The 19,991-nt window shown below is 46.9% G+C and overlaps 2 protein-coding genes across 12 annotated transcripts in view; one reads left to right on the top strand and one right to left on the bottom strand.

The window, feature by feature from the left end:
• The window catches only part of CNOT4 (CCR4-NOT transcription complex subunit 4), a 79,426-nt gene extending 76,059 nt beyond the window's left edge, over positions 1-3,367 (top strand). For 8 of the 11 annotated variants that reach the window (XM_030478417.1, XM_030478419.1, XM_030478421.1 and 5 more), the window contains 2 exons: positions 934-1,146; positions 1,909-3,367. In XM_030478417.1, coding sequence (XP_030334277.1) covers positions 934-1,146; positions 1,909-2,210 — 515 coding nt within the window. In that variant the 3' untranslated portion in view covers positions 2,211-3,367. The remainder of the gene's footprint in view (positions 1-933; positions 1,147-1,908) is intronic. The other 3 variants (XM_030478426.1, XM_030478427.1, XM_030478428.1) reach the window with 1 other exon arrangement.
• An 8,090-nt stretch (positions 3,368-11,457) lies between these two features.
• LOC115605303 (sushi domain-containing protein 3-like) lies at positions 11,458-17,611 on the bottom strand. The gene is made up of 5 exons (XM_030479570.1): positions 17,590-17,611; positions 15,760-15,948; positions 13,021-13,156; positions 12,004-12,186; positions 11,458-11,683 (listed from the first exon to the last, which is right to left on the bottom strand). Exons 1-5 carry the CDS (start codon positions 17,609-17,611, stop codon positions 11,458-11,460), a joined length of 756 nt encoding a protein of 251 aa, XP_030335430.1.
• Between the last annotated feature and the right edge of the window lie 2,380 nt (positions 17,612-19,991).

Below are 19,991 nucleotides of genomic sequence, written 5' to 3' on the forward strand. Positions count from 1 at the left end.
TGGGATGCTCCTGCCTGGTTTGTTTCGCTTTAATATACCTAAAGAAGGAGATGGATTGTAGAACCTCGTAGTCTGTTCCAGATAGAATGGTTTAATGTCTGTGTTCAGGGATCACTTGCTGTAGTGCTAATAGCCGTGTTCTCCTGTTGTCCTATTTCACTACGTGCCCTGAAACATCCAGGCAAATAGTTGAGACTTGACTGTTTTGGTGTCCAGCTGGTTTGCCTCCTAAAGTTTTGAGGATGTTGCTGTGTCGGGAATTATTCTGAAAGGTCTCTAAAGAATTTTCACTACTGTTCTTCAACTGCAAGAGGAAATTGCACTCCCTCCGACTTCATGAGAACCTAATTACCATTTCCTTCGGAAGAACATCTGTAGGGCTGTGAATGAGCGAGCTGTAACAAAACAAAAAACTCCTGTGATATTATTTCACCTCCCTGGTTCCTGATGTTCGGTTCCTATTGGAAAGCCCTACCTAGCCTTTCTTCATTTTGATACACTTCAAAGAAAACAACCCTTTTGAGCCTGCTGCCCATTAATAAAGCAGCTAAATTGGGTTATCTAGCTTGCAACAAGAGGTATTCTCATAAAGAATCTGGTAGGTTTTCCCCTATTAGTAGTAGAGGGAGAACCACTGTGGCCTTGATAATTTGAGTCTCTGAACTAAAAAAAGAAAAAAGGAGAAATACGAATTGGGGGAGGAGTTAAATCTTTCTCCCACTCCCTTATACCTGGTTTAAAACCTGCCAGCCCCTCTGAGTAATTCATCAATCATACAAACATTGACCCTAGTTTTTGGACAGGGAAAGTATTACATGCTTAGCTTAAAAAGTAAAAAGAAAATCCCATACCCCACCAAAGAAGGACATCTGTTTCTAACTTCAGCTTTTTATTTTTTTATCTTTCATTTTTTTTTGTTGGTAAATCTCCCAGACAACAGCAGTTCTGTAGAGAGTTTAAATATGAAGGAATGGCAGGACGGGCTAAGGGCACTTCTACCGAACATTAACATCAACTTTGGTGGACTGCCCAATGCTTCTTCCCCCTCCAACGCCAACCACAGTGTACCAACGTCCAACACTGCCACCACCGACAGCCTGAATTGGGACAGCCCTGGCAGCTGGATGGACCCCGCAATCATCACAGGTAACCGTTTCTCACTCCTTCAGCTCCGCTGGCAAACCATCAAATGGGTATTTGGCACAAACTGATTTAACATCTGGAAAAAGTCAGTATGCGGTGGTCTCTTCCAGCTTCCATCCACAAAACCTCGAGGGTCCAGGAATTTTTGTGGAACCGCTAGGTATAACAATGTGTCACTGAGGCCTTTGCAATGCATGCCCGGGAGCTTTGCAGGCAGTCAGGCGGATCAGCACTTACCTATAGGGTCAATCCGTAGGTGTCCCTTCTGTAGGGTGGCATGTCCGGTATGTGCGCCGCTGGTCCTGAGGCACTGAAAGCATTCACTGGACTTTGTTATTTAAAAAGGGACATACTCCACTTGTTTATAAAGCTCTCTTTTATAAGGCTGTCTGGTTGTGTTTCCCTGTTAGAGAGGCTGAAGCATGATTCAAGCAGGCAGAGTAGGAGGTGAAGCATGCAGCATACTGGTAGTTTGGTGTGGTAAGGTCACGTCAACAGGGATGCAGTCCTTGCAAAGGATGTTTGATAGAAAAATGTGTGGTTATGAAGTGCTCTGAGGGGGAACTTTTTCCTGTCTGGATTTAATGTTAAATGTTTTGCGGGCAGGGTAATTATATATGATAATGTAAAATGCATTCGCTGTACAAACTAATCATGTTTTCTCACTGTTGCTTTTTGTTAGGTTAAATTCACCTCCTTCATGCTCACCTTACTGCTTCTGCTCTGACTTGCCTGTATCCCTGTTTTTTTTTCTTTTCTTCATAGGTATCCCAGCCTCCACAGGAAACAGTTTAGACACCCTTCAAGATGACAATCCTCCACATTGGCTAAAATCTCTTCAGGCCCTCACAGAGGTGGACGGCCCCAGTGCAGCACCATCACAGACGCACCACAGTAACCCCTTCGGCACACAGATCCCTCTGCACAGAGCCAGTTGGAATCCCTACTCTCCTCCTTCAAACCCCACCAGCTTCCATTCCCCACCTCCAGGCTTTCAGACAGCCTTCAGACCCCCCAGTAAAACCCCCACAGATCTACTACAGAGCTCAGCGCTGGATCGTCATTAGGAATGGAGGAAGAATTAAAAAAAGAAAAAGAAAACCCAAAACGTTAGAAATGCAGGAAGTGTCCCACCCTGACTCCTCCCCATGCCCACCTACTGTTCCCTGTCATATCTTTCTTTCTGAAGAATCCAGTTCCTGATCAAACTTTCCCCCCCCAAATGCAATGCCATCACAGGGTCATGACTGTATCTTTTTGTTAAGTTTCTGCTGAGCCAGTGTTTGAAATACACAGTTTGAAATATTTCTAACCATTCTAAGGGGGAAAAAAAAAAAAAAAGAGAGAGAGAGAGAAATCAAAATGCAGTCTCAATGCTTAAGGAGAATATTACTGTCTTATGTCTTTTGCATATGAGTATTTCCGCCTCGTGGAAAAGTGTCAATCTGCAGTAGAGGAAAAATGCAATGCAGAATCAAATGCAGAGACATGAAAAGAATATTTCATTTAAATGACATTACTGAACATGTGGGGCAAGCAGTGGCCTAGCATTTATTTTGCATTCAGTGTGGCACTACACAGGGAAATTGCTATGTTGGGGTTTGGTTTGGTTTTTATTTTTTTTTTCTTTTGAGAAGGGGATTTTATTGTGTCAGTCAGTTTGACATGAAGTGTGTTGAAAGACAGAACACTTATAGCTATGAGTAACTGGCATGTTGCTAAAGAGTGGTTTAAAGAGGGGAGAATAAGATTTTTCTTTAATTTTGGCTTTAGATTTAAAGTAAACCTTAATGTTTTAAAAGTATTCACAGATTTAATACCTAGCGTATACATAATATAATTATAAGCAGCTGAAACACGAGTGATATTTACTTCAGTCTTTCTGTCTCCTCTGTTTAGTCTCTCTTTCTTTTTTTTTTTTTTTTTTTAAAAATATTTTTTTGAAATTAAAAAAAAAAGATCCACCTGATTAGGGCACTCTGGGATAGCACTGCATTGGGGCCACATGATCACCATCAGGAGCAACCTCTGACCTCCTCTGCCTGCAGCTTTTACTTAACCCTGTAGTTTCTGGACGTTTGTGCAGTATTGAAAAGACAGGAAAAAAAGAAACAGATAAATAAACATGGTTATAACCTGACGCTAAAACTAAAACCAAGGAAATGTACCTCTTTCTTCAGAATTAAAACTAAAATCTTAAATAAAACAGAAAACTTGATGATGACTTTGTGTTTGCTTTTCTTTTTTTTTTTTTTTAATTTGAGTTTTTGATTACTGCATTGGTAAAACTGTATGTCATTGCATGGGGTGTTTTTTCCTGTTCATCTAAACTGGAGCTACTTTTTCATGGAAATACTGCTTTGCATGAGGACTTCCGTATTGGGGGGTGGAAGAAGCATACAGCCTTCACATTTTTAAAGGGATTCTGTTGTCTTCACTCATAGCAATAGTGAGAGGCTGTATGTCTCTAACCTTTATTGGTGGTATCTTTTTAGATCTGAAGCATGAAAATCTTGTTTGTATGTTCTGATTTGAATGCTGTGGCACTTGGGACAGATAGCATGCAATAATGTGTCTGAAGCTGTGGCAGAGAATTCTAGTTACAGCTTCCATTTCTGTCAGCAACCTTGCTTAAAGGTGTAAAATACTGTCACTGCACAACAGGGGATGAAGAAATCTTAACATACAGAAGGCCTCCAACAAGCTGTTGTGCTTCCAGCCAGATACATTTAAAACCAGCAACCTTGTGACTGGGGTGCTGGATTGATGGAGCTCATGAGGATGGCAGAGAGCCTGAAATCCTAGAGGTGCCTGTGCAGAAGGATTTCTCACTTGGTGTGAGCTGTATAGTTCAGGCTGGCTGCTCTCCTCAATGTTTGCTGCTGGCAGGGGAAAGGAAGGGCATTCCCACTGTGGAACTTTGGCCATCTAATGGGTGTGGGGGGCACTGGCCTATCACAGTCCAGGGAGTGGGAGCAAGTCCTGAATTGATCACTGGACAGGGGAACCAGGCATTGGATCTGTATAAAATGACTCTAAATGTGCTGCTTTGTAAAACATTACTTGTTCGCAATTACCTGCTGTTGCTGTTCTCTTACCTGTGTTGACATATAGTACTGTATTTACTGTCTTAAAGAACTGCATGTACTATTTCTGGACAGGTATGGTTGCTGCAGACCAGTGGTGTGCTCTAGTTACCTGGGGGAATGCACACACCCTTTGATGCCAACATTCCCCTGCAAAGCAAACAATAGTTTTGCCACCCAGTCAGCCCCTGCTCAGTCCCCCACTGTAACTGCTGGTGGTGGAATGAGAAGTGCTGGCAGACTTAGAACATCCTCTCTAGTGGCAGTTCCTGCTGCTGCCTCTGCTGCTGGGGATACAGCCCAGCAGGAACAGTCTGATGGAGGTGCTGATGAAGCTGCAATGGGCTTTTCTTTTTGTCTCTCCTTCCTTACTTGATAGACATGGGCATTTTTTGACCTTTAACATTTCCCTTTTTAGAAGGGTGCCCTTCCTGACCCTGAAAATAAGCCAGCCTCCCAAAGCAGCTGTAACTGTTTCCTTTGTGCCACAGCAATTCCTGAAGCTGACTGGGTTTTGATTTGTCTCTTTGTCCCAGTGCAGGATGTGCTGAGGGAAACCTGTATCCGTGGCTTGCTACCACTAGAGAACAGGGTTCATCTGCTCAGGTTGCTTGTGTGCTTGGCCTACTTACAAACTCTCAGCTGTCAGGAAAAGGTTTACAACTAGAGTGATTTTTCTCTTTATGATGCTGCCCCCCCCTAAGAAAGACTTCTTTGTGGGTAACATTGGTGTTATGACATTAAAATACATCAGCTCATGCTGATGTGTGGGTGTGCAGCTTCTGCCTCCCTTACCTTAGTTTTATCTACTGTTTGATGCTAATTCTTCGATATCCCCCTGCTCCAGTGGCAAAGCAACCTGGCAATTCACTGTTCAACCACGTGGAGCTCAATTAGTTTCTCTTGAGGTTTTTGTTGTTGATGGACTTTTCCTGCGACAAAAGATTCTGTACAGGAATGGCTACTGAAAGGAGAGCATCCTTGTGTCTGCTTTGTCCATGTGATTGTCTCAATGCGTGGTCTGCTGTTTTATATATTACATAGACACTTGCAGCTCTTTCTTTCATTAAGCAAAGAGCAGTCCTTGACTAAAAGGCTGGTGTCCCAGGACTAGCAACATTTGGTAGATGGTGTCTGGTACAGATGAAATTGGACAATGGACCAGACTCCTTCTCCAAAATGGACATGAATGTGTACTGAGCTGTGATTTATTGTTATTTATTATTTATTGTTAGCCATGAACATGTGGGTACAACAAGTTTTGTTGCATTTTCAAGGAATTAATTCAAGGGTAGTAATTTGGGGGGCAGCAGTGCTGGACTGCTCATTAGGGTTCCTGGCTGCTGCTTTGTTTTGTTTTTTTTTCCTTTCTTTTCTTTTTCAGTATGTAATAAGGGAATGATCTTTTTCTGAATTACAGCAAAGAGTATAATGTCACCTTCTAGGTGAGGCGAAGAGCCCTGCATAAATTCCTTTTTCTTCCTTTTGTAACTCCCATTTCCTCCTCGCAGGTCAAGCATGAGCAGGTATATGCCCTTATAAATGCAGTGTCTTGACAGGGCTGCTTTAACCGTACTCAAAACACCATTGCCAGTTTCCTTGGGAGTTTTTAATTGTGAAGTTGTTTATATTCTAGTTCCTGAACTCTGAAATTTTGCTTTCCTTCCCTCCATCATAGACTCTCATGGCCAAAAAGTTGGTTTTGGTTGTTTTTCTAAGATGCTTGTTTAATGATAGGCATTCAAGATGTTGGATTTTAGGAAAAATGCAGTGCATTTAGGTTTTCTTGTGGGATGTGGTTTCCTTTTGTTTTGGATTTGATTTTTTTTGGTGGTGATTTTGGGTTTGTTTTTTTTTACTTTGTGGTTTTGTTTGGTTTGGTATTTTACAGTTTGTAGGGCTGGCTATGCTGCTGTGGAGGTTTTTTTACTTGAGCAAAGAAGTCAAAGGGAGAAGGGGTCATGCACCCATTTCTTCCCTCACCCTTGCAGGGGAGCTTGGAAAAATACACTTGATTGTACAACAGTTACCTGGGTGCTGCTTGATCATCCCTCTTTTCAGGATGTATGGAAGTTGCCTTAAGTTGGAAGTCGCTTAGCTTTGGTCTTGATCTGTAGCATACCTAAATCCATTGCATAGGAGGTGCTGTATTGCCTGGGACTAATTCCTTCTGGTGAAAGTTGTAGTGCTGGAATAAAAACTTGCTGCTCAGAACTGAGATGTGTCGAGAAACAGAGAGGTGGCACCATGCTTGGAATGTTAGGGGACCAGCCCTCTTTGAAGGGGTTGTAGGTACTTGTAACTTCTGGAAGGGAATGAACTCTGCTCCAGTCCAGCTGCCAGTGGCATTTATTTTTACCAGAGACAAAGCAAATAATGTGAAGTGCTTGTCGTCATGAATCCGTGCATTAAGAGTAGTTGTTGCTTTACATATTGCAGCAGCATCTGGCTATGTGGCTAGCTACAGGAGTGCTGTCCACTTCACTATCATTTATTCTAGCTACATGTGAATGTAGTAACTGTCAGAGCTTGTGCTCCTTCCTCTTCACCCAAACCCCAGCATCTTTCTCCCTACTCCGGGATGTTCCACCCATGGGAAGCAGCTCTCAGGTCTTCTGTTTATGGCTGTAACTGTAAAAAAAGCTCCTAAAGAGGAAAAAGCTGAAGTATCATCAGAGCTTTGAGTTACAGTGTAAGAAATGGTGTAGCCTCATTATGCTCTGGTCTGCATGAAAGATCACTGTATATGAGCAAGATCTTCATCTTCCTATCTTTCTAGGGTTTGGCTTCGCCCTGAGCTTACTGCTTTATGTGGCAAAGTGAAGGCTCCTGAGATGGAAATGGTCAAGTGAAGTTCTTGCCATATAAGTACAGGTAGCTAGAGTGACTTGCAGGGATGCAGGAGTCTGAACTGCAGCATTGTGGAGGTTTGAGGTGAGTTGGGTGATCCTGGCAGCAACAGATGCGTTACCAGCTTTGCTGATGAAAAACACTTGTTTAGGGTGGTCCGATGCAGCGAGACTAGGTGTGGAGGTCATTTGAACAAAAGTTGTGTCAGGAAATCACTATAGAAAGGTCATTGTTAATCTAAAGCTGATGGGATAGTGATCTGCCTGACTCGTGGTAGCCACAGGGAGCCCATCTCCTGCAGCACATCTGAGGTGGAATCTTTCAGTGGGATACAGTCATCGCACATTTACTGTTGCTTTCTCCTGTGAATCCTGCTAGACTGCCCGCTATTTCCTGCAGTCCTCAGACGTACAAATTTGCCAAATACCTCTCCATTCCAGAGATGCTTGGAGAGAGGCTGGGACTTGCTCAGTTCCCTCTCTTCTTCCTACCAGCACAGCAACACTCAAAATGGTAGTCTAGAAAGCTTGGACTGGTGGAGGGTGGCTGTTCTTTTCAAGTTCACAGTTAATATCTTTTTGGAGTTTCATGGCTTTAGCATTTGAATGTTACAAGTCCCAGCATAAACATTGCCCAGATCTTTAGAAAGGGTCTGAAACCTCTTCTGTCAGTGCCCACAGTCCTAGGAGGCTGGTATGTTGAGCTTCAGTGCAGAATTTAAAGTTGTCACCAGAACTTGCTTAGCTCTCTCTAGTTGAGCGTGCAGGCTGAGTGAGGTTTCCAGCGTGGAGTCTGAAGTTTAAAATCTCAAAATCCTGTTTTTAGAAAAAACTGAGGGTGCTTTCTCTTTGTTCAGACACTGAGCAAAAAGTGACTGATTGTGAGGTTTGCCTGGGATGGAATCTGCAATGAGCTGACCTTGCAGCTGTCTCCATCCCTCTTCAAATGGTTTCCTCTGGTTCTAGGACTATCTCTGTTGGATATTACAGGTATATAATTTAAGTAAAAAATAAGTAGAAATGTGATATATGATATGTTGCATAATTGGATATTGCATTTGACGTTGCATAAAACATAACTAAACTTCTTGGAGCTTCAGCTTCCCTGTAGGGAGGCCAGCTCCTGAGGCAGCTGGAAACCCCCTTCCCCAGCCTGGAGAAAACTGCAGTTTCTCTGGTGGTCTGCCGGGGGGAACCGGTGGAGAGGGCAGCACCTCATGTGCTGCTCGGGCGAAGAACAATTGGGTAGATGGTGGCTCTAACAGGAACCGCTGAGTAACATGGTGAGAAAGGTGGGATTATAAACTTGGGAGGTTGTTTTCTTCCTGTTTACAAATTACTTAAAGCTTCTATGTGGTTACCTTCCTTCTCCTTCCTCTTTGGCAAATAAATGCAAAAGTGCTTCTTGGTGCCTTACTCATGGTGCCTTCCCAGGCTGAAGCAGAGTGTGACTCTTCACAACCTTCACTCAGCTCTTTGACAAGCTGGTCCAAGGGGAGAAGGAACTAAGTAAGGGCTTCATAGGGAAACTCGTGGTAGAAACTCCTACGCTTAACCCATCTTTCTTCCGTTGGTTTCAGTCTCCTGCAAGCTTGAGATGACTTTTGAGGAAGACCTGGCTGTGGCCTTCCCTGCTGGAGGAACTTGGCTATGCCTGACAAGGTTTTGGGATCAAATTTTTGTGGTAGGAAGCTAAGCTTTGCATCCCCAAAAAATCCCCAGGAAGTCAGGAAAACGTTACAGCAAGGAAACTTCTCAATTTTGTCAAGTAAATAATTTTTTAAATATTAGTTGTATAAAATGCTTGTTTCAAGCTGACAGCTGTCACTGTATGAAAAGCCGGGGTGTCAGGTGTTTTATGGAAAATGCTAACTTTTTTGTTATGATACTTCAGGACCTTTCTGGACATGTTTGGCAAAAGATTTCTATATTTAAAATGTGTGTCATTTCGGTTTGCGGTGAGAGCAGGTGTCAATCTCTCACCTCATGTAGCAAAAAATCCCACTTTTGGTTTTAAAGCTTCGCTCAGAAATTGTGTCCCAGATGTATTTTTTTTTTTTTTTTTCTTTGAACAAAAAATCTCCTTGGAAAGAGGGGAAATCATAGCGACGTCTTATTTATTCCTTAAAGCATGACAAGGGAGAGGAACAAAGAAGGAAACAGGAAAAGTCTTGTTCCCATCTTCTTCAGTCTCCCTTTGTTTTTTCCCTGATTTTGTCTCTTAAGACAGCTCCTTCCTACGTGAACAAGACATTGGGCAGTTCTGTTCCCAGGGCCGACCCTGGGCTGAATTCCTGGCCATGAAACCTGTTTTGGTGAGACAGAAGTGGAATCATGGTCCATGGGTATGGCACCAATGTACTCGTGAGAGCCCAAAACGCCCGTAGGGCTGTGTCTGAATTCATGGCTGGCGTCTTTGCATACAGAGCACTTTCCCACAGGTTGTCTGGGCAGTCTCGCGAGCAGCTGGGAGGGGACCGAAGAACATCTTATCTTGAAGCAGGATTATTTCCCTCCCTGTCTTTTAGACTTGGCTGCAAAAAGAGGGAGGGCAGAAAGGTAAGGTTAGGACATGAGCTGAAGGGAAGTGCAGAGCAGGTCCTGTTTTTCCTGTCCTTTCGACAGCTTCAGTGTCTTGGGAGAATGAAAAGGTTTTTCCTTCTCATGGTGCTGTTGCTGGTACATGGCTGCTGTGGGCATCATTGCCTTTGCAAGGGATCTGTAAAAGCTTTGCCACATGCTCCCTCCCCCTTCAAACCCAGCCCCCAGACCAGACTTCCCATAGCTTGCTGATGTGAAAAGAAGACATAGGAGATGGAATGGGGAGAGCCTCCTTTATTATTATTAGAAATAATACAAACAATGTCTCTAGCCCTTTTTTCAGGGAGAAGTGGCAGTGGTTACCACATGTTCACTAGTAGGTCTTGCCTTATTACAAGAATGTGCTACCTTGCATCTTTTAAGGCTCCTTTCCTTGAAATGTGATGCAAATGTGGATAGAAAGGTAGTCAGCAAACTCCTCGCCTTTGTAGCACGTTTGAGTAACGCGGTTTGCATCCTAGAGCACTGGATGGCAGGTGATGCTGCGGGTTCGCATCCTCGGTGCTCATTCTCATTCCCTGCCCCGTGCATGCAGCAGATCTTGGGGCTGCCGGCACCTCTTGTAATGCTGTGACACCTCCTGAGGTACAAACAGCATCTCTGTGCACACATGATGCCATGTTACTCAACAAGTCCCGTGTGCCGAGAACGTGTCGGTTGTGCTACACAGGCATAGGTCTGTCCTGTGGTGCAAACAGGGGCTGAGGTGTCCTGAAGCTGCTTGGCCACGCTCTGAGTGTGCTGCCTGGAACATGCTCCTCTATTTCCATCCAGGAAATCCTGGACAGAAACATGGGTGTCATTGCTTTCTAACTGCAAATGATGGCACTTAGGCTAGTGCTTCGGGTGCTGCTTCTGACACACCTGATGTCGATTTCTAATACAGGGGAGAAGGGATGAAAACCCTCAAGTTTTGGTGGTTGTTTTTCGTTTGCTTGGATTTTGGTTGTTTTGGGATCTGTTTTTGTTTTGTTTTTTAATTTGGGGTTTTTTTTTTTTTTTTTTCCTTCAAACGTGCTAGGTCATAGAATCCCAGACTGGTTTGGGTTGGAAGGGACCTTAAAGCTCATCCAGTTCCAACTCCCTGTCACGGGCAGGGACACCTTCCCCTAGACCAGGTTGCTCCAAGCCCCGTCCAGCCTGGCCTTGTTGCTGCCCCATCCCTGGCAGTGTTCAACTTCAGATAAATTCATATTTTCCTCTTGACTTGCTATCTTTGCACACTTGTCGCTGCATCCTGCATGCCAAAGATTGTCTCTGTAGAAATGCGAGGATATGGTGAGTTCCGAACAGCAAAAAATCTCCACCTTTAAATCTCAGCCTACATTCAAATGCAATGAACTGTAAATGCTTCCAATTATCTAATGACATAGATTCCTTGTTCCTGGTAACCGGCTGTCTTCACTTCCAGCCTTTAAAAGAGCCGGAAACAGAAAATCAGGCTCTTGTGTTTAAAACCTGGAAGTCTGCACATGCTTAGCCTGTAGGTGAAGCTGGAGCTGCTCAGGCTTGGCTTTATGCATCTCACATCTTAATGATGAATTAAGAAGCTTGTCCCATGCGCTTTTGTTTGAGATGTGCATTTCTGGACATGGTGGGAAATGGGATTATATCAAAAAAGCCTTTCAACATAACGCATCAGATTTTCTCTGTTTGAAAATCCAGGTGCAGTAACTGGCTCTTGTGAGATTTTTCCCTGAGCTCTGCAGAGTTTCAAGGAATTGATGGTGTTACAAGAGAAAAGGAAACAAAAAAAGGTCGAATAGCAGTTTAAGTTTTCAAACCGGCCTCTTGAACTTGTTGAAGAGCTGGTGTTCCTCACTGCTTCTGTGGTAGAGGGGCAGCAGGTCCCTGGGCCCGCGGGCCTGGCCGGGCAGGACGGGCAGCAGGATGCTGTGGCACGGCTGGCTGGGCAGGGCGGTGCTGGGTGATACCAGCCGGGGCAGGACCTGCGCTGCGGGGTGCCAGCTCTGCAGGGGCAGTTTTGACAGGCTTTCAGGGCTGCTGGTAAAGGCAAGAGGGAGAGAGGGTAGTGAAAGGGGGCTGCAATGCTGAGAGGAGCCTGCAGCCCACCCAGGCGATGCTGAGGCAGGGCAAAGGGGAACCCTGGTCCTCTGGTTCACCTCCCCCTTGAAAAGAGCGGGTGCAAGGGTTTCACTGCTGTTAGGCGCTATGTGGGGAGCACATAAGAGGGTGAGGCAGGGGACTGACCAAGCAATGTTGGGTTTTACATCTGGCCGCTCCTGCCTCCAGGGACACTGGGAGCAGCCCTTGGCCCTGCATGAGGAGCTGGGGTCAGTACCAGCACCAGGGCTGACCGGTACCTTTGGAAAGCCAGGTTATTGCAGCCTGCCAGTGCCCCTGGGAACACGGAGCTGGAAAGGGCCGAGAGGTGGTAATCACGCCGGTGGTAGTGTTTCAATCTCCCAAAAGCCTTCCTTGCCCTCTCGGGGGTGGAGGGGTCACATCTCCATCCTCCCCTGGCTTTCCTCCTGTGCTGTTGCTGCCTGCAAGGTGGAGGGAGAGAGATGCAGACGCTTTCTTTGCACTTTGGGGGCCAGTTGTTTTCATTTACACCCCCTGCAAGACTTGACATGTTTGCATCCTAAACCAAAGTTGTTATTCCGTGGTTTTGACCTCCTTCCTCCACTCCCAGAGGAAAGCACCAAAGCTGTTTCAGCCCTGCAGAAAAGGGGTGCTGGTGGGGCACCAGCCAGCCCACAGAAGCGCAGGACAGTGGGGAAAGGTCTGGCTGGTGCCTGCTGGGAGATTGAGACGTTGTCTCTTGCAGGGGTTTTTACTCATTGTTCTTATGCACTTATAATAAGGAATTAGGGTCTCGGTTAAAGCCACATCCCCAGGTAGGCTCCTGCGTTGTCCTTGTTGCTGTGCCATCCCTCGTTCAGGACAGAATCACTGGCAAAAACAAGGGCACCTCCTGGACCTTAGAGTGGGAAAACAGGGCAGTGCTGGTGCTCTGTGAGAATGGTCGTGGCTGGTAGCCCTGCTCTCCACTTACTTCTATCCCAGTGCTTCCCAGAGGAGGAGGCTCCTCGTTTCCCCATGCTGGGTTATACACACACATGGGCACTGAACACTGCCTGAGAACAAGGATGTTCCCTGTCACCATCCTCCATGTGTCCGTTCCCTTCCGCCGCTCTGGAGACCTGGTGCATCCCTCTCTGCGATCACCCACAGCATCCCTCGGGCCACCACCCCTTCCAAACCCCATCTTCCTCATCAGTGCCAAACATACCATCACTTTGGAGCCATGACCGTGCCAAGCTGCGGCTGTTTTCGGATGTGACACCCCCCTCCCCTTACCCCGCTTCCATACTCACCTCCCGCGGCTCCTCCTCGCCCTGTCCCGCCAGCAGCAGACGGCGAAGGAGACGGACAGCGCTAGGATAACAGCTCCGCTGAGCAGCGATGCGGCCACCGCAGCACGGGAGCCGGTGCCCGGGGGCTGCGGGGCGGCTGCGGGGCGAGGGAGACCGGAGACCGGGATGGATCGATGGGAGCGGGCGTTGCGCATCCCCCCTCCCCGACCCCGCTCCCCCCCTTATAATTACTCTTCAGAGCATCGTTTTTAGGAAGAAGCGTTTAAAGACGGCTCCGTAAAGGAAAAAGTTAATGGAGGGGGAATCCCCAAAATCATAATAAGAGTTAGTATTTTCTTCGGGTAATTGAAGTGAAATAGTCACACGGGAGAGAAAATGTAAGATGTTGGATGTGGCTTCGGGTGAAGCGCCAAGGGAGGAGGAATAAAACACAGGGCAGGGAGAGAAGGAACAAAAACAGGTGAAAGGGAAAAAAGCAGAGAAGGGGGGAAAAGAGTGGGAAAGGGAAAAGTGTAGGAAAAGGGGGAAGTGTGGGAAAGGGAAAAAAGAGAAAAAGGAGAAAAGAGTGGAAAAGGGAAAAAAGACAAAAAGCGGAAAATGGGGGAAAGAGTGGGAAAGGGGAAAAGTGTGGGAAAAGGGAAAAATGTGGAAAAGGGGAAAGTGGAAAAGATTTTAAAAAAGTGGAAAGGGAAAAAGTGGAAAAGGGAAGAAAAGGAAAAAGAAAAGGAAAAGCAAAAAGTGAAAAGGGAACAAAAGTGAAAAAGGGGAAAACAGGGGAAAAGTTTTAAGGAAGCATGAGTATTTGGAAGAAAAATGGGCTTGTGAAATTAAAAAAAAAAAAAAAATTGGAAACTTTGATGGGTGTAATCGTACAGTGGTTTGGGTTGGAAGGGATCTAAAAGCTCATCTAGTCCCAGCCCCCTGCCATAGGCAGGGACACCTTCCACCAGACCAGGTTGCTCCAAGCCCCGTCCAGCCTGGCCTTGAGTGCTGCCAGGGATGGGGCAGCCACAGCTTCTCTGGGCAACCTGTGCCAGAATTTTCTCGGATGGTGTACGGGCCATCTGAGTGTGTGACCCATACCCACAATGTAAGACCAATGTCAGAAAGAGCAGATGAATTACATCCTGATCAAACCATAAAGTAAGCCTAAATGATGTTTGCATTGTCAATGTCTAAACTTAGGGAAGTGGCTCCCATCCCAAGAGCAAAATAATATGAAAGAATTCACTAATGTCTGCAAAAATGGTATGTTTTGGTTTTCAAGGTAATAAAATACATTCAAAATCCCCAACCTTACAATCCTTGCAAAATAACCAAACTAAGACATCTGAAACTACAGAGGTTTGCTTTTTGTTTTAAGGAGAAAAAGTGTATGGGGATTTTTTCCTTAAAGCCTTTTTAAAAGCCCTCTATTCTGGGGAACCCAGGGTGTGATTCAAAGTTTGGAGGGTTTCTTTGGTTCCCCCCAGTTGTTTCTGCATTAAGCAGTGCACAAACTGCAGCCTCCCTTTCGGGCTGAGAAGGCAAATACTGCTACTGAGCGTTAAGAATGTTTTGCTATAGGAGCATCTGTAACCTATTACAATGAATTTCATTGCTTTTATTTTGCAATGCTTACTTTTATGAACAACAGACAGAAACTGACTGTGTATCACCAGGTTTTACAGCTCCGGAATTGAGGTGAATTGCTTCATTTCTGTTTTCATGTTTAAAGGGCGAGCTGCCTGGAATGCTTCTGAGCTGAAGCACCTGTGCGGATATCCTATGGTTGAAGCACTTTGGTTTCTAATTTTGAGACGCTACCTGTTTAAAATGGATTTGCATATCTTGAGCAAATGATAGAGATAATATCTCTTGAGCAAATTAAAGAGAAGCAGCAAAAGTGAATTTGGCAGACCTTTTCCGTTTCCAACTTTTTTTAGCCAGCTATTGCACTACAGGTTTGCCTGTCAACTGCTTCTGTAAGAGTCCCAGGTCTGATTCCCAGTGTCCAGCATGAGCACTACAATTCACACATAAGCTATGTAGCATTTACATTTTCAGTGGTTTAGCTTGTGCTGCAAAAATCTGTAACTTTTTGGGGGGCAGTTTTCCTGAAATTATTTAATGTACATACACAGTACACAGTGTGTGAGAGAAAGCTTTTAAAGCAATAAGCTTTGTTCCTTCAACGTTAAACCATTTGTTCTCAATGAGCTGGTACCACAACAAATGTTAGGGCCATTTGCAACTGAGACGTGTTCTGCGTGTGCTTTCATAAACGGGACATGCTGGGTTAATTCAAAGTCCAGCTTTCCCCATGCTGAAAGTTTTGGCTGTGCCCTGGAGTCCCTATTCCCGGCACCCAGAGTCAGGTATCAGCTGGTACCAGGTACCCAGCTCAGTGCTGCCTGTACCAGTTACTGGGAGCGAGAGAAAGCCTGATCATTTGCTGAGCTGTTGCCAGGTGAATCCACCCTTTGGCAACCCCACACCTTATGCAGCTCATGAAATGCTGCTGCAGGGACCCCGCTGAAGCACGGCACATCACCTGTGCTGACAACCACTGACTGAGTCAAGCTGCACCTCTGCTGTCCTCTTTCGGGGTGGCAGGGGCACCCCAGCTCCTCCCCCTGCCCTCACTGGCTTGGCCAGAGTGAGGACATCCCTGTGTGAGGTCCTGTGCCTCCCCTCCCAAGTTAGCGATGGGGTGATGATCACCTGCACCCCGCTGAGACCCTGTCAGCAGCTCCTTACCCTGGCAGCGGGGTGGGGGGTGGCTCCAGGAAGAAGCGCTGTCCTGGCAGAGGCAGGACAGCCTCTGGCTGCCCACCAGCTGGTACCCATCCTGGCACCAGTACACGAGCACCGAGCCCAGGGAGACGCCCGAGCCTCTGTCCACGTAGTAGAATCCATAGCGTGGTGGGGCAAGAGCCGTGCATGGTGCTGGGGAGAAGGGAGGACGTTAAGCGCAGGTGATGACAAAGCCCCTGCTGGTGATGCTCCTGAAAAGGCCTCTGGACCCTGTGTCACTCCTGCAGGTTCTGCAAGTCTCCAATTATTTTTTTTCTTTTTTTTTTTCTTTTTTGTGTAATCCTAAAGGAAAGATGTGGGGAAGCCTAGTGGCTTTATCTGGAAAATAAGTCTTCTAGTTGCAGACTCTGCAATGTGAGCAGCTACTGAACAGAAGTAGGACTGGAAAGGTAGAGGATAGGGAGAGCGTGCAGAGAGCAACTCTTCGGAGGGGAAATAAGAGGAGAGGCGTTTTTTTAATACCCCAGTATTCTGGGAGAATACTGTTGGCTGGAACTCAAAGCAATGAAAATACTCTTCTATGCTATAGAAAGATACTTTTTGCATCCCAGCCTTAATTTTTTTCTTAATTTGTTACCCACAACTATTCAGAGCTACTCAGTTATCCTGCTTGGATCATCCTTTCTGCATTGCACCCTTTGCATGTTTAGTGCTTTGTTCCTGCTAGTATCTGGCAAGAGCCAGGGGTGATGCAGGCTCCAAAAGGGATGCCAGTCTGATTGCGTGCTTGCAAAAAATCCCTGAATATACTAACACATGCCAAGAAAATGTCGATGAGTAGATTCTCATGTAACAAGTATCACAGGTACCACTATCCTGAATTAAAGGAAAATACTCTGATACGCTCTAGTTAAGCTAAGCTTAGAACTTGCAGGCAGAAATGTGCTTTACCTAGCTTAGAGGGAACTTCTGAGGGAAATTCTGAGTGCAGCAGTAAAGCTAATGTGAGAGAGAGGTTTGCTTTTGTTGAGTCGATGTAGGCTTCTCCTCTAGAGGGGCTGACGAGAAACAAACCAGGTTGAGTAAGATCAGACTTTCTCCAGGTCCAGTAATGCTGTTAACAGGTAGTGGAGATGTCTATATGAGTAAATTTAGCAATGCCAGGGAGGCTGCCCGGATGCTTGGATTGGATCTGTTGTTTGGTTAAATTGTTTGACCCTGGGTAGCACCTTCCCCAACAATTCCCTGCTGTGATTTGGACATAGGGTGGTCAGGGACTGTTCCCAACAAGTGTTTTGGAAACACCATGTAGTTCATAAAGGTTTAGGAAGGTGAAGGGTTCAATACGACGGCATGGGCTGCTCTGTGCCTCTGCAGGCACCGGGCAGGTGATCACCCCAGAGCAGCCCCAAGGCTGTGACCCATTTGCCGGGGAACAGTGTGTGCTCTGCTCTAGGAAGTGGATTAGGAAAAAATAATCACCCCGAGCACTTGTAGATTATTTGTGCTTTTAAAGAATCTCCATCCTCATTTTACCCAAGGGTCTCATCCCTTGGGGACAGGGATGTGTTCAGTGTGCCTATGCCCTGGGCAGGTAGCTGGTCTATCAAGATACGTATAGAGGTTATTGTGGAGGAGGACTTTGCTCTCCAAGAAAGACAGCCAAGTGTTAAATTTTCTCCCTGTGCCTAGTGACTTCGACATGACACACCTCTCCCAGGTCACAAAAGCTGCTGTGGCCATGAGGACCACATAAAGCCCTGCAGCCCCCTCAGCATGCCTCCATGCCACCAGGGTAAGCACCATCACACCATCATCAACATGTCACCGCACCTTCCACCCTGTCTCCCTGCATGGTGGGGCAGCCCAGCAGAGGGAGAGATGGGCGATCACTCGCTCAAGTACCTGAGGTGTTGCTGTGCAAGTAGGTCCCATTGGCAATGTCTCCGGACAGCCCCTTTCTGACGTGTCCTGCCCCTGGTGAGGCAGTCCTGGGTCCAGCAGCATCACTCCAGGCAAAGCTCAGGTAGCTCCAGGGCAGCAGGCAAAGGGCGATGCATTTCCTAAGCCTTTGTCCCATCATGGTTTGGGGAAACGCAGCACCATCGGGTGCCTGGCCGTGCAGAATGCCTGCAGTTTCCCCTTTGCTTCTGAGCAGGAGTCAGCTGGGCTCTTAGGGCATTAAGCCTTGAGCAGCAAAGCTAGCAGCTGCTTTTCCCCCCAGGCTTGCCTCTGCTCTGTGTCGGCACAAACCTCTTCTCCTGGCACTGCCAGCCCTGCTCTGGCTGCTCAGCTGAGAAGCTCCGCAGACAAACCGGGTGTGGGAAAGCGAGTGAGAAGCAGCAAGCACTTGGGATCCATCTTTTACAGCTCTATCCTTTAGGGACTGGCTGTCACCATCTCCCCATGTGCTGGAGCTGCACACTGGGCACCCTCCTCCTCTTCTACCTCCCAAAATCCACTCTCAAGCGCACTGCTGAGACCCTCCCATGCTCGTCTTCCCCCCCGCCAGAGCTTAGGGCTGATTTTCTGTAAACAGCAGTGGAGTGGGATATGAGCCGTGGGAATCAAAAAGGTTTCATAGCAGCAACTCTGCCAGCTTTGCCACTGTGGGAACCACAGAGAAATCTGTTCTCTTTTTCCTTGGGGTTCCCTCTGTCCAGCATCTCTCTGCTTGTCACTTCAGGCCCTGATGTTTTATAATGTTTTATAGATAGAGGTGCCGTAGTAGCGTCCAGCTCTTGCCTCCTGGGTTGTAGATTGCTCTTACCTGCGCCTATCTGCCTAGTCCCTGTATGCACCCATGAAGAGGCAAGGTGCCCTATATTGCCCAAGCCCTTGAGACCAAGATTGTTTTGGAGCAGACAATGCCTCTGTGCCGAGGCCAGTCCACCAGCTGTGTGTCCAGCAGGGCTTTGTGGTGGGTTTTGGAGCATTCCCTCCTATGGCTATCTTCTCCTGTCCTTGCACTCCCTGGAGCTCCCTTCACCCTGTGGGCCTCCTTTACCCTGCTAAAGTCAGAGGCAGCTCAACAGTGCTCCAGCCCTCCTTGCACTTGCAGAAATGTTTCTTGTCACCTTCATGGGCCTTTGAACATGAGAATGCCTTAATCCTCTCTGTCTGTCTGTCTCTCAGACACTTCCCTTTTTGTTTTGGCTGTGCTGGTACCTCTCTGGGCTTCCCTTCAGGGGATTTACTTCTTTTCTCAGGAAAACCTGTTTCAACCTCCCATAACTCAGAATGATCTTGCTCAGAAACTACTTTCATTTCTTCTCTTTCCTGGTTAATCCTTCTTAAATACTGAGATTTCCTTGACTTCCCTTGGAGAGCGGGCCAAGGAGGGAGAGTCCTCCCCAGCTCAGTGAATATTGCTGTTGTTTTCCCTTCCCCTTCTGACTGCAGGGATTTTGCTGTTTGTTTGTGCAACGAAGGTAAGCTTTGAGGCAGACTGAACTGTGCGAGAGTGTGACACTGACAGCAAAGGGGCTGGCCTTCGGGCATGCCCAGGGTGCAAACGCAGTCATTATCTGTCAGCCAGGAGCTGAGGTGCAGGCAACCCTATGGGCACTGGGGATGCACCCATCTGGTTGCATGGGACCAACACTGAACTGGCCCCCCTGCGGAGATGAGACTGGTGCCTATGTAACTTCTCCTGCTGGGGCCTCACCACTGCTCATGCCTGGAGGACAAGCAGAAGAGCCAAAGGCGGTGCCCTGTCCCCCTCCACACTGCTGCATGTGTCCCGATGCTAAATAGCTGTGGACCAAGCACGTGCTGCAAGTGTGGCCCTCAGCACGGGGCCATCGGCGGTTAAATCTCGTCACGTGTGTCGGGAAGTGAACGGGATCAGAAAAACCCTGGAGACACAATAACTGCGCTTGAGCTTGTGCTCAAAATGCTGAGTAGATGACATGGATTATTCATTTGCTAATGCTCTTAAGAGCTTTTCCTGGGGCTGAGGGAGATGAAGGGGCTTATTATTGCAAAATCAATATCCTGCCAAGGTGGGATTTCAACGCTGTTTCCCACTCCCTGCTTTCTGGTGGTGGCTGTCTGCATAGACCTGGGGAGCCAGGCACTGAGCTGTGTGTGCAGGGGGTGACCACGGGCTCAGGAGAGGAGCATGTCCATGCCCCTGCTCAGCGAGCCCTTTCCTGGCGGGGAAGGCAAGGAGGAAGGGGTAGCTAGCGGGGGAGCTGGTATGGCCAAGGGGCTGCAGCTCTCCCAGCTCCAGG

Source organism: Strigops habroptila, chromosome 3, assembly GCF_004027225.2.
Source record: "Strigops habroptila isolate Jane chromosome 3, bStrHab1.2.pri, whole genome shotgun sequence".
In the NCBI taxonomy this organism is placed as follows: domain Eukaryota; kingdom Metazoa; phylum Chordata; class Aves; order Psittaciformes; family Psittacidae; genus Strigops; species Strigops habroptila.